At 45.8% G+C, this 14134-nt stretch overlaps 1 protein-coding gene across 4 annotated transcripts; it reads right to left on the bottom strand.

The window, feature by feature from the left end:
* Positions 1 to 393: 393 nt before the first annotated feature.
* nectin4b (nectin cell adhesion molecule 4b) lies at positions 394 to 12427 on the bottom strand. 4 transcript variants are annotated; one of them, XM_086153244.1, is made up of 11 exons: positions 12083 to 12427; positions 9330 to 9527; positions 9033 to 9200; positions 7178 to 7456; positions 5249 to 5366; positions 3798 to 3949; positions 3476 to 3638; positions 3305 to 3380; positions 1774 to 1833; positions 1155 to 1334; positions 394 to 966 (listed from the first exon to the last, which is right to left on the bottom strand). In XM_086153244.1, the coding sequence occupies exons 1-11, from the start codon at positions 12120 to 12122 to the stop codon at positions 694 to 696; spliced, it is 1707 nt and encodes a 568-aa protein (XP_086009370.1). In that variant the 5' UTR covers positions 12123 to 12427; the 3' UTR covers positions 394 to 693. The 4 variants fall into 4 exon arrangements, with proteins under 4 accessions (XP_086009370.1, XP_086009371.1, XP_086009372.1 ...); XM_086153245.1 differs by having other exon boundaries at positions 394 to 930; XM_086153246.1 differs by lacking the exon at positions 1155 to 1334.
* Positions 12428 to 14134: the final 1707 nt, after the last annotated feature.

Below are 14134 nucleotides of genomic sequence, written 5' to 3'. Positions count from 1 at the left end.
AAAAACAAGAATAATCAATACGTATTGATCGATCGGTCTCCGGGTCTGTGAGTCACGGTTGCGGAGATGGATTTTCCTCTCAGATTTGCGATGAGGTTTCACGTCATGCCGATTCCCAGCTACCTTCCACCAGTGGAAATCGTGGTTTTTCCACATGTTGTCGTCAGGACAGAACGTCCCTAAAAGTGATAGCAGAAACGCGAAGGGAAAAGTAAAACATTTCCCAGTTTTTCTTTTTTTTTTTTTCCCACCCTGAACTCATCCGGGGCATTTCCATCAAGAGAACGCTGAACGGGCCGGGGGGACGCAGGAAGTAACTTTTTTTTTTTTTTTTTTTTTTTTTTACATGTAACTGAATATGTTCTTTTATGTAATAAAAACAAAACTTTAAAATGCGTTTGAACGGTTTCATTGATAAAACCGAAGAGACACACACAAACAGGTGTGTGCGGTGGCGGCGCCATCACGCCCGCCTTCCGCTCGAGTCACCGCGGCGACCGTTTTCACGAAAAGCCCCGCCTCTTCCTGACTCTGGCGCCCCCTGGTGGCCGAGACGACAGGAAATAGCGGGAATATCTGGTCCTCCAGGGAAGCGGCATGTCCGGCTTCCCCTTTTGTTTATCGTCCCGCCAGACAATCGGCAGCCCGAGGAAGGTTTTTGTGACGAACACGTCCGCGCCGGGGCTCCGTGGTCTAGACGATTTGTCCCTGGGGGTGCAGCAGGATGGCGTTGGAGTGCGGCCGGGGCCTCAGGAGCCCGTTGCTGTAGTAGAAGTGGTTGGTCAGGGCCTCCGAGAGCCGGTACGAACTGTTGTCGTCGTCTTCTTCGCCTTCAGGCGGCGGCGGCGGCGGCGGCTCTCGTCCCGCTCGGATCTCTAACGCGCCGTCCGACTCCGGCGCTTCGGGTCCGTCCCGCTCGTCCGGCTGGACCTTCAGGGGAACCAGGGATGAAGGGAGACCTGAGTCCTGATGGACGGCGAGAAATCAGTCCACCTCCCATCAGAAAAGATTACTAAGACAAGAACGGCGAGCTTCACCCTTCATCATCAGACATGCGACCATTCACTCGTTTCCGCGCCACATAGAGACGCACGGTCGGCCTCCTTGCACTGATGGCCTCTTACTCCTACGCCGTCTCCCGCGGCAACGCTCACCATTGACATGCTGCTGCTCTCCAGGTAGGATTCCACTTTCCTCCTGGCGTCCTCCTTGTGGGCGCCGTCCGCGACGTGGGTCCAGATGACGGGGCGCCCCAGCTCGTCCAGCTCCGTCCCCGCTAGCTGACCCCATTTCTCGCACAGCGTGGACTGGCTGCCCCTGAACGCCGGCCGCTCCTGCCGGCCAAAGTGGGGGCGCAACCGTCACACCCTTCCGACCAACAAGGAAGGGGTTCGAATCCCGCCTCTTTCGGGGGAACGCGGGAAACAGCGCGCGGAAGCTCCGTTGCCGTCTAGTTTAAGCGCTATATAACTCAACTTTGACTTACGAGCGCGGCGTCTTTAGAAGGCGGGACATATTTGGGGGATTCGGTGCAGCCGGCGGCGGGAACGTGGACGGGCGAGAGGTCGGAAGATTTGTGGAAAGCCGGTTTTAAAAAGTCGCTAAATTAAGCCGCGAAGTAGCAAGTAGTGGACGCTACATTTAGCAACACATTGTAGCATTGAGTGTGTAGCCGTTAGCTAGTGAGTGCAGTTTGTTTCCTCCCCCGCCATTTTTGTTGTTGTCTGACCCTGAACTTTGACCCCTGATGGACGCCGTCATCGAGGAGCTCACCAGCGACACCTGGCTGTTCTTCATGCGGCTGTCCAGCCTCAGCAGGGACGAGTTCTCCGTCTGCAACGGGAAAGGGGAAATACACAAATACTGTGTGTATTTGAGGTGAGTGTGTGTGTCTGTGTGTGTGTGTGTGTGTGCAGGTGCGTGTCCGTGTGTATCTGTGTGTACACGTGGGTGGGGGTGTGTGTGTGTGTGTGTGTGTGTGTGTGTGTGTGTGTGTGTCCATGTGCGTGCGTGTGTGCACGCGCGTATGTGTATGTGAATTTGTGTCTGTGTGTGCATGTGTGTGTAGGTGTGTGTATGTGTGCTTGTCTGTCTGAGTGTGTATGCGTTACATTACATTGCATTTGGCAGACACTTTTATCCAAAGCGACTCACAATAGAGAAATTGCATGAGTGTGTGTGTGCGCGTGTGTGAGCATGTGTGTGTTTGTGTGTCTTTGTGCAGACGTGTGTGTGTGTGCGCACGCATGTGTGTGTATGTGTGCAGTTGTGTGTGTGTGTGCATGTGAGCGTGCCCACAAATGTGTATGCCTGTGTGTGTTCGTGTCTGTGTGTGCACGTGTGTCCATGCGCACATGTGTGCATGTCTGTGTGTGCGCTTACATGTGCGTGTGTGTGTTCATGTGCGCATATGTGTGTGTGTGTGTGTGCTTCTGTGTATGCGTGTGTGTGTTTGTGTCTGTGTGCATGTGTGTGTACGTGTGTGTGTGCATGTGTGGGTGTCTGTGTGTGCGTACACGTCCATGTGTGTGTGCACATGCATGTGTTTGTGCACCTGTGTGTCCATGTGTGCGTGTGTGTGCATGCATACATGTGCGCACATGTGTGTGTGTGTGTATGCGTGTGTGTGCTTATGTGTTTGCATGTGTGTGTTTGTGTGTGTGTATGTGCATGTGTGCGTGTTTGTATGCATGTGTGTGCACACGAGTGTGTGTGCATACACGCATGTGTATGTGTGTGTGTGCATGCATATGTGTGTGTGTGTGTGTGTGTGTGTGTCTGCATGTGTGCGTGTGTGTGCATGCATACATGTGCCACATGTGACTGTGTGCTTGTGTGTATGCATGTGTGTGTTTATGTGCATGCCTGTTTGTGTGTGTGTGTGTGCATGTGTGCGTGTGTGTGCATGCTTACATGTGCGCACATGTTTGTGCATGCATGTGTGTGTGTGTGTGTGTGTGCGTGTGTGTGTCTGCATGTGTGTGCATGCATACATGTGCCACATGTGTGTGTGTATGTGTGTGTGTGCTTGTGTGTATGCATGTGTGTGTTTATGTGCATGCCTGTTTGTGTGTGTGTGTGCATGTGTGTGTGCGTGTGTGTGCGTGTGTGTGCATGCATACATGTGCACACATGTGTGTGTGTGCTTGTGTGTATGCATGTGTGTGTTTATGTGCATGCCTGTTTGTGTGTGTGTGTGTTTGCATGTCTGCGTGTGTGTGCATGCTTACATGTGCGCACATGTTTGTGTGTGTGTGTGTGTGTGTGTGTGTGTGTGTGTGTGTGTGTGTGTGTGTGTGCTTACCGGTCCTCTGGGGTCTGTGCTGACCGAGTTGAGCCTCCTAAAGGAAGCCTGTCTGGACAAGGTGTCGATCTCCTCCCTTCCAGAGGAAAGCGCGGGTGTGAAACTGTGAAACCCCGATCGTTTCCCGGGCAACGAACCCCCCCCCCTTCCGCGCAACTCCGCTCCGCTCACCTCTTCTCGCTGAGCTGCATCTCCAGCTTCCTGTTCTTCCGCCGGTGGTGGCGGTTGACCAGCAGGATGATGACGACCAGGATCAGGACGGCGGCGGCGGCGGCGGACGCGCAGATGATGATCAGCAGGCGGTCGTTCAACTGGATGTTTTGCGTGGACCTCTCTACGTGGATCACACACACACACACACACACACAGTTATCCTAGCTGCTCGCCCACAGGGGGGCAGCACCGCCCAGAAGTATTTCTGACATTCCTGAACTTCCTCTATAAAATACTTGCACGCTGACGTCGCTTCAGATAAAATAATCCCTTTCTCCACCTGCGATGTTGAGCTGGTAATCCGTCCTGGCCGCTCCCACGCCGTTGCGCGCCAGGCATTGGTAGACGCCGCTGTCGTTGGAGTTGAGGGCCCGCCCGAAGGTGAGCTTCCCGCCGGCGGCCCGGGCGCCATCCGGCAGAGCCCCGCCCCTCCTGGGAGGGAAGATTCCAGAAAAAAAAGGGGGTCTGGTGAGACGTGTGTGTGTGTGTGTGTTACCCTCCACGCCCCTGGTTTCTTGCTTGGCATGAATAGATGTTTCTAATGAGCTCCGCTGAGAGGGGTCATGTTCCCCCTCCGCCCCCCCCCGCCCTCGGTTTCACTCGGGGGGGTCGGCTCAGATTTCACCCCCCCCCCCCCCAAAAAAAAAAAAAAAAAAAAAAATCCTCTCAGCCTCTCAGGAACAGGACAAAGTGAAGAATAAAACTACAAACATGGCGGATTGTAGTTTTTTTTTTTTTTTAGCTTAACCTTCCCTAAAAGACAGGGGTCAAGTTGTCACTTGTTCTGCGGTTTAGATCAAATTAGAGGGTGGAATTAATAAGCACGTGTGTGTGTTTGTGTGTGTGTGTGTGGAAGTAGTCCATTCCCCTCCGACGACGGCACTGATCTTCTGATCATATCTGATAATCTCAGCGTGCCGTCGCTCCTCTTGTCCCGTTTTACTGAGTAAACACTATGATTGATACAATAATAATAATATTAAAAATCAGCTCCTGAATATAAAATCGGGTTTTGAAAAACACTTGTATCAATTTCGTTTGCTCCGAGAATTAGCCGGTTCGGCGCCTCTCGGCCGGTGTTTTTTTTTTCGTCCACGAGGCGTCTCTAATTATCGCACACACACCCTGTGTTTTAGCGGGCGCTGCGCCGCCATTAAGAGCTTAGCATGAGTCTCCTGCTCTTCCTCCTCCTTCCCTCCCTCGTGTGAAAAGGCTTCGCTTCTCCCTCGTGTGGAAGTCGACACCGGGACACCAGGCACATCTTTGTGTGTGTGTGTGTGTGTGTGTGTGTGTGTGTGTGTGTGTGTGTGTGTGTGTGTGTGTGTCAGGCAGTGGTGGTGGCTGTACCACATCCAGGTGATGTTCTGAGGCTTGGGGTTTCCTCCACGTGTGTGTATGTGGATGTGCATGCATGTGTGTGAGTGTGTGTGTGCATATTTGTGCATGTGTATGCGCATCTGTGTGCGCGGATTCTTATCTGCGTGTGTGTGTGTGCATGTGGGCATGCATGTGTGTGTACAGGTCTGTGTGTGTGTGTATCTGCATAAGTGTGCACTTTTGTGCATGTGTGTGTGTGTGCAAGCATGTGTATCTCATGGATGTGTATGTGCAAGTGTGTGCCTGTGCTTGGGTTTGTGTGTGTGTGCTTGTGTGTGAATGTGCGTGTGTGTGCATGCATGTGTGTGTGTGTGTGCGTATATGTGCGTTGTGTGTGTGTGTGTGTTGCCTTACCACGTCCAGGTGATGTTCTGAGGCTTGGGGTTTCCTCCACCGTCACACATCATCTCAGCCCCCTCCAGGCCCACGAACCACTCCTTGGCAGAGGTGGAGATGGTGGCATCTGGGGGGTCTGACACACACACACACACACACACACACACACACACACACACACACACACACACACACACTTAAATCCAGTCTAATGCAGAACTCCATTGAGAAACTGCACAATTTAAGGACATTCTCATCATCTGCTAGGCATGAAACCCATATGGGCTGAGGGTTGCCATGGCGATAAGAGCCATTCCCTTCTGTTTTGTCGACACCCTGGACCTGTGTGTATGTGTGTGTGTGTGTGTGTGTGTGAGATCCTCCAGATAACACCATCTCCACCTCTGAAGGTCAATGGAGAGGATAGAGAAGAGGTGGAGAAAATTGTCAGGTGCCATGAAAGAGTGTGAACGTGAAGGTGTGGAGGACCAAGCAGGGAGCAGCCATGGTGGAGATGGAACCTTGAAAACCAGCTAGAAGGTTTATGGACGGAGGGACAGAAGATAAGGGGTTAGACGAAGGCAGATGATTGGCTGCGAGCCCGTCGCCGTCCTCCACTGAATGGACAAAAGCTGTATGTTGACCCGATTACTCACACCTGACAGGAACCTGCCGATAGCGGCTAATGTTTAGCTTCGTTCCCGTCACTTCACCCAAGAGAGCGATAAGCCGTGTTGATGATGAATGGATGAAATATATATGTGTGTGTGTGTGTGTGTGTGTGTGCTTGCGCAGTGATCCCTAACTATAACGCGGTTTACTTTTCACGGTTTCGCTACTTTACGGATTTGCATGGTGCGTTGTGTTCTGCATTCTGATTGGCTAAAAAGTCACTCCGCTTCTTCTCTACCTGTGCGTCAATAACATGGCAGTTTAATATGTACACGTACGTAAAATGGCTTGACAAATTTACATGACGTACGTGCAAATGCTCTTGCGATTTCGAGTTTCTCTAAAACCCATAATGTTGACAAAACGCTCTGGAGCGACAAAAGGGCCCAAAAGTTAGCGGAAGATGCTATCTATGGCAGATAAAGTTAAACTTCTGGACATGCTAAGGGAAGCTAAAAGCTATGCGGCTGTAGGTCGGCATTACGGAATGAATGAATCTTCCGTTCGTTCCATAAAGAAGGAAGAAAAAAACATAAGGACGACAGCAGCGATAAGTTTTAATAAGGATGCAAAAAGGGTTGCAACTGTCCGCAATTTTTTTCATGATCATTTTTAATTTTCTCACGTTTAATCCAATTAATCGGTTCGCGGTGGGCGGTGCTAATCTCCGCAATTTGAAGCCTTCTGTTCACATTGATGATTAAAATTATTATTTGACAGTCCAGTACAGAAGTTATTTGTCAAAAAAACGTTTTTAAAGTACAGTACTTTTATTTCTGAAACAAATGATTGAGCCCGTCAAATGGTTTGTTCTTTCTTTTCAATGTAAAATAGAGTATTTAATCGTATGATAACTGTAAATAACAAAATAAAGGTTTCTACTTCACGGATTTTGCCTATCACGGGTTCTTTTCGGAACGTAACCCCCGCGAAAAACAAGGGTTATACTGTATTTTTAACACAAAACCCGACGGGTTAGCCGACCTCCGATTATCGGCGCTCTTATTGGACGAAAACACAATAACCGGAAACGTTCACAAGACGGTGGTATTTCACGTCATTCCTGCCTTGAACAAGCGGATTAGCTTATGGGAATGTGATTTAACCGCCACCCAAAATGACATCGTGCAAACAAATTACAATGTATAATAGAGTATTGAATCGTATGATGATTGTAAAACAAAAAGAAAGGTTTCTACTTCACGGATTTTGCCTATCACGGGTTCTTTTTGGAACGTAACCCCCCTGAAAAAAACAAGTGTATACCGTACTCACAGTGCACCTCCAGCAGGTTCCGGATCCTCCTCGGCTGGTCCAGTCCAGGGTGCCACACCAGGCAGTCCAGACGCTTCCCGTCCATGCTGCGCAGCGGGTGCAGGGAGAAGGAGCTGGACACCGAGCCGCCTTCGCCGGAGCGGTTGCGGCTTTGGCCCGGGAGGTCGGTGTCCCAGGAGAGGCGGGGGGGCGGCCGGCCCACGGCGCGGCAGGTGGCGGCCACCCGGAAGGACTGCCCCTCCGCCAGGACCTCGGGGTCCAGGGAGGAAATGGGCAAACCTGGAAAAAAAAAAAAAAAAAAAAAAGAACAGGATCACAGGGAAGTCACGGAAACTTCCAGGACGATCGGCAACCTTGGCTCCTCTTCAGTGAATCGTTGAGTTTTATATTCTTAAACTGTCACTATTCCGTTTTAAATATGCGACGTTATGAACCCGCCAGCTTTAAACACGGTCTTTGTGACGTTCCCAGAAGAAGCGCAACCTTTTGCCCCGATCTCAACCTTTGACCGAATCTCTGAACGAATCACTTTGTGATTCACTAAACAGGAAGGAGTTAGAAAATAAAAACACACACGCACATCCGCTGCCCAGTTAGCGATGGGAGATATTTGTTAACAAATATGTTATTTTTAAAGAGAAGAGAATGATCATGTGATTGATTCCACCTCTTGTTGGATATATAATGTTCTTTCAACATTTTAACATTCTTTTCACTACTCTTCATAAACCGACACGAACATTCTCGAAAAGCAGCCAAGAGAATGTTATTATGTTGACATGTTGAAAGGATATCATATATCCAACAAGAGGTGCAAGAAAAAAAATATCTTTTTTGACTCCTTCCTCTTCAGTGAATCACAAAGTGATTCGTTCGGAGATTCGTATCAATAGGCAATAGGTTGAGCTTCTGCTGGGTACGTTACAATGAACGAGTTTAAATCTGGCGGGTTGATAACGTGGCATATTTAAAATATAACAATGGCAGTTTAGTAATATGATATTATAGATACGTGTAAAACGCTGAAATACTGCAAGCGCGACAACGAACAGACATTTCGGCGGGCGAACGGAGCCGTTAATTCCCAGCGCACGCAGAGATAGAAAAGCCCTCGGGGCTTAGCGGTGGAAGACGCGCTTTCTAATTCTGGGTTATTATCGCAATTATCACGCAAACTAGTGCTTTGGGCTGAAAACACGCCCGTCTCCACCACGTGGCGCGAATCGAGCGGCGAGCAGCCTTGCTCGCCATTAACCCGGCATTAAGTTAAAAAAAAACCCAAACAAGGGTTGTCTTTGGGAAGCCCCGATTTACGATTGCAAGCGAAAGCGTCACCCCCAAAAATGCTCAACCGCTCCTCGGGGTCAAATATGCTTAAAAAGCATGTAATAAGCATGTAATAAGCATGTAATAAGCATATATCACTCAGGAGGATAAACACGTCGGATTTTGGCTGCGACATCAAAAGGCGAGTCCGTGTTTGCAGAAGTGCTTTACATGTAAATTTCAAGGGAAAACGGCGCTTTCGGTTTCTTGATTTCATTTTATCAGCAAATGGAGTCTCACAAATAGGTGAAAAAAAAGCAAGCCGATACCCGGATCAATCAACATATCAATACTTTCCGACGCTGACAGCTCTCACTGACCAAGTCGTCATGTATATTGGCGGATCGGAGAAGGTGTTTTTCCACATTGGACTGAAACGCCGCCCGATTACGGCGTTATTACACTGTTATTACAGCGTTATTACACTGTTATTACAGCGTTATTACATATGAATTACACCTTCACAAGCAAAAACAGAGTTGATAATAAAAAAATAAAATAAAAATGGGAGGATGAAGAAGAGCCTCACTCCAGACGGTGAGAGCGATTTTCCGCTCGAAGACGCCGTTGGGGAAGGTGGAGATGCGGCAGAGGTAGGCGCCCTCGTCCCGCAGCTCGGTGCTGGAGATGACCAGCGCCGAGTTCTCCGTCGGACGGCCGCTTTCGAAGGCCATCCGCCCCGAATAACGCCCGAACTCTGCGGGGAGGAAAGGACAACGTTCGCAAAGATGCGGTTCACCTTCAACATCTGGACACGAGACAGGTGAGGAATAACGGCCAATCGCAGCTGACATTGGGGAGGGAGGCGGAGTCTAACGTCCGTCACCTGTTTGTCCGCTCTCGAAGTGGGCGGTGATGATCTGATCTTTCCCGCCGTCCTGCAACATCTTGAACCAGGTGACCTGCACCACCTTCTCGCCGTCCTCCTCCTGGTAGTGGCACGGCAGCCGCGTGAGGCGCTCGGCCAGCGAGCGAACGGCGGCGCCGGGCTGCCGGGGCTCGATGAAGATGGAGCGCGCCGACGCTGTGGAGACGGAACAACACACTGAGAAGATGGAGGAACCTTCTTCTACCAGATGTGACCTCATGGGGACGACGCGAGGGTTCAGACAGTGATCGTGGGACCGCAGTGAAGAATTCACTGCTCAAACAGGAAAAAAACAAACATTTGTTTGCTGATATTGGACACACACACACACACACACACACACACACACTGCTGTTACTGATTAATGAGCTCCATTAATGATTAGACCCATCGGGATCGGGAGGAACTGATTGGAGGAGATTCCGGATGGATTTTTTTTTTTTTTTTTTTTTTTTTTACAAAAAACAAAAAAATAGATATTTTTCAGTATTTACTTTAAATAATAGTTATAATGATAATAAAAGTTATTATCATTATTATTATTATTAAGAATAAGAACAACTTTATTTATCCCGAAGGAAATTGTTGTGTCAGAGTTTCAAGTAAAACATAACAATATTAGATAATAGTAGGGAGGAGGGAGAATAAGAAATACAAATAAAACCATCAAGTGTCAAAAGTCAAGGCTATAAAGTGTTTTAAGGTCTTAAACAGCACAAAGATTTGAATATTCCCTTCAGCTGAAGGAAGAGGAATTAAAAAGTCTAATAGCCTCAGGTAGGAAAGAGCTCCTTGGTGGTATCAATCTACGACTGAATATTATTATTATTATTATTATTATTTCTATCATTATTATTGTTATTGTCATTATTATTATTATAATTTATTTTGTGTTTTTATTGCACACAAATAGCACAAACAAATATACATATGTTCAGATAAATATGGCAAGATAGAACTGAATGTCAATGAAACAACTGTGGATAAGGAAGAAAAGGACATAAAGACAGTCTTTCTGTATGTAATCAAAAGTTAACAGTGTTGAAGGTCTGTGAGAAATGTTTAATGCTAGATGAAAAAGAAAGTAAAAGAATATAATTAAATGAATAGATAGATAAATAAAATTAAAAAGAAAGAGAGACAAAAAAAAAACTTGGAAGGGGAATATGACATGTATTTAACTTGGTGCTTCACAAGGAATCTCAGACATCAAACTGTATATTTTTTGTTTTTCGGATTTTTCCATAAGTTTTAAGGATTTTTTTATCTAATTCTAAATCATTTATAACGAACATAAAATTTGGGGAACATTTTTGCATTCTGTTTTTGCGAATGAAGAACTTGGCCAGGCCTAAAATAAGGAGATCCGGGCTGGAACACAAAGGAAATTTGAACAAAATGGATTTTAGCGTCAAGAGACGAGGCGTTCACTTACACGTCTGTCCGCACGTTCATTCATTCATTCATTCATTCATTCATTCATTCATTCATTCTCAGGGTCAGCGGAGCCTATCTGCGCTGTGATTGGACGAGAGGAGCCTATCTGCGCTGTGATTGGACGATTCGCCCTTCCGTTACGGACATTGATCCGATGCCCCTGATATCCAAACAGAGTAAAGCCTCGCTTCCATGAATGGATGAATGCTTGCGGGCTGACGGGGGAAGCCTCAGCAGGAAGCAGCGGGTTGGGAAATCAGCCGTGATTCATTGGTTCTCGGGGTGGGAATGCGACCGGGCCGCATTCTGCTCCGCCTCTCTCTCCTCACACCAGCGTGCCAACATATTTGGACGCCGCCGTCGCCGCCGCCGTGACGCACCCGGACCGGACGGCGGCCATCGATCCCCAATTCAAGTTTCTCTGGTGAGGCCTTCCCCCTGCCCAGATGTGCAGCGGGATTCTGTGGTTTCACTTCCAGTGCAGAAAAGGCGACCTCTGACACCCCACACACACACACACACACACACAGATGGTGCTAGTAATCAGATTACAGGGAAGTAACCCTGAGTTTCTCAACTAAGGGAAGCTATTTTTAATTTGATCCCCATGACTATGTGGTTGATGGTTTCGATTGCGGAACGTGTGTCACTGTTGCGTTCGACCAGTTTAAATCTGGCTCCATGCCGAGAAGGTGTGTGTGTGTGTGTGTGTGTTTGTTCACCAGAAAAGCATGCATGTGTGACTAGCTTAGCATTGGGTTTCGATGCGAACAACAACAACATGTCAATCCAAGGCTTGACATTGGGCGTTGTCATGGCAACGCACCCCCCCCCCCACCTCCTCCTTTGTGCATAAACATTTTACCTCCATTTTCAAAAAAAAAAGCCCCAAAACTGCGCATTTACGTTCATCAGTTACACAAGTACTCTTGTGTGTAATCTGATTACTTGCAAATCGCAGGGTATAGTGAGGTGCCCGCTTTTTAAAAAAAAGAAAAAAAAAAAAACAATCACAACCGGATATACTGCATGCCATTGAGGAGGTGCACCTCACTTCCGGTTTAGAAAAAAAAAGGTTTTGCAATGTCACATTTTAAAAAGAATTAAAAAAAAAAAAATTACTTTTACTAGAGTAACTTATTACTTGAAACCTCTGATTCGTACTTAGTGAAAGTAGATGTTTATTTCAAAACAACCTGTACTTCGATCAGTGAAGGTACCACGACACACACACACACGCACACGCACATGCACACACACACACACACACTCACCGGCGAGGCAGAGTAGAGCCAGAGTCTCCGTCACCTTCATCCTCGCTGGAGAAATAACGAAATAAAAAATAAAAAAAGGAAAATAAAACAACAATAATCCCGCTTAGACGTACATTTCCGGGAAACTCGAACCGGAAACAGGCGACAGGTGCTCGCGCCTCGGGTCGGGTAAAAGTAAAAAAAAAAAAAAAAAAAACAATTAAATCAAATACAATAAAAAAACAGGAAATGGCGTTAAGGTGTGGAAACGTATCCACGTAGAAAAGAAAGAGTGAAATAAAAACAACCCATATCCCACGGACGGGAGAGACGGTTCACGTCCGTGGAGTCCCCGCGAGGGTCCGTGAACCACTCACGGCCGCGCACCGGCCTTGCCCACGCCCCCTCCACGGAAGGACACGCCCACCGAAAGAGGTGGTCACGTGTTCTTTCGTAAAACAAAAAGCCCTGCGTTATAATGATAATAATAATAATTATATATATAAAAAAATCCTTAAAACTTATTCAAAAAACAAATATACACAGTTTGATGTCTGGAATTTCTTGTTAACCACCAAGTTAAATATATGTTATATTCCCCTTGCAAGTTTTTTTTTTTTAAATTTATTTATTCATTTTTTATTTTATTTATCTATCTGTTTATCTATTTATTTTCTTTTACTGTCTTTTTCATCAAGCATTAAACATTTATCACAAACCTTTAATTTAACACTGTTAACTTCTGATTACATACAGAACGAATGTCCTTATGTCCTTATTCTCCCTCATCCCCGATTGTTTCATTGACATTTGATTCAACCTTGCTATGTTGATTTGTACAAATGTATGTTTGTTTATACTGTTTATTTTCAATAAAAATACAAAATAAATAATAATAATAATAATAATAATAATGAATAAATAAATAAAAATAAAAATAAAAATAAAAATAAAAATAAAAATAAAAATAAAAATAAAAATAAAAATAAAAATTACTTTTATTATCATTATGCCTATTATTTAATGTAAAAACTCAATAATATCTATTTTTTTTCTCATTTGGTGTACTTACTTACTGGAAATATGTGTTTTACAAATATGATATTATGGAGCCATTTTTAAAGAGAAGAAATACCTTTTTTAACATTTCTGTTGTAGAAATGTAAAAAAAATTAATTAACATCTCAGTACTTTTCTACTTGTGCTGTTTGTACTTATATGTAGAAATGTAAAAAAGTATCAATGTGTCAGGTCGGTTCCCGAAAAGAAGTGAAGATAATGTTATGATATAATAAAATGTTAAAAGGACATCATATATCCAAAAAAAAAAAAGCAATTATTAATCACATGATCGTTCTGTTTCTCTCCTTCGCCATTATTAAAGGTGCCATTCTAAATTGTATTATTATTACATTGTCTGAAATATGTTATACACATATATCTGGTATTTTTTTGCTCGAAACGTCATGCATGCGAGAATGTGTTTGGTGTTATATGTAAAATAAATCATATATTTTCATTATGTCTAATCCCAGTTGGGGTGAATGAATGTTGGTTAAATGAACACTGGATATTTATTCATGAAGTCTTTCCCGGGAAAAAGATGCTTTTTGTTTGTTTTTCAAAATCAACGATTTAAATGTTTGCATCGGACGGGAAGCTAAGGGTGTTAGCACACCTGCTAACAGTCGGAGACACTGACAGGATCTCCTCCTGGTGCGATGATTTAACCTTTCCAAGAAAATCCCCTGGATTTTAATTTGTTATCGCTTTTAAATATATGAACACAAGTTAGAAATAATCTTATTTAGCTACTCATTGTCTGAATTTTTTTTTTCACCCCAATAATGAGACCTTCCTGGTCCAGTGATTGGTTGCCATTGATCCCGGAAGCGCCAGGATCTCTGCACCTTAAGTGACGCCGTCAAATGTTTTGAACACAACGCCGCTCCTGTTTGCGTGTAAACACTCAGACTGGAGGCGGGGCTTCCTTCGCCCAACACGCGTGACAATCCGTGTTCTCGCCTCAGGTCCCTGACCTTCATTGCAGAACGATTGCTCAAATGATCAGGT

This window comes from Fistularia commersonii, chromosome 10 (genome assembly GCF_037954325.1).
Source record: "Fistularia commersonii isolate RoL2024-O1a breed Wild chromosome 10, RoL_Fcom_v1.0, whole genome shotgun sequence".
NCBI classification, from domain to species: domain Eukaryota; kingdom Metazoa; phylum Chordata; class Actinopteri; order Syngnathiformes; family Fistulariidae; genus Fistularia; species Fistularia commersonii.
Note: the sequence above shows the minus strand (reverse complement) of the source record. Positions and strands in the feature narration are given on the sequence as shown.

What these genes read in the sequence shown, in the direction of transcription:
- nectin4b (XM_086153244.1), bottom strand. Translation starts at nt 12,122, where the DNA reads ATGAAGGTGACGGAGACTCTGGCTCTACTCTGCCTCGCCG. An exon ending in GAACCTGCTGGAGGTGCACT is followed by an intron (nt 5,367 to 7,177) that starts GTGAGTACGGTA and finishes TGTGTGTGTCAG; the next exon opens with ACCCCCCAGATGCCACCATC. An exon ending in AGAGCAGCAGCATGTCAATG is followed by an intron (nt 967 to 1,154) that starts GTGAGCGTTGCC and finishes GCCGTCCATCAG; the next exon opens with GACTCAGGTCTCCCTTCATC.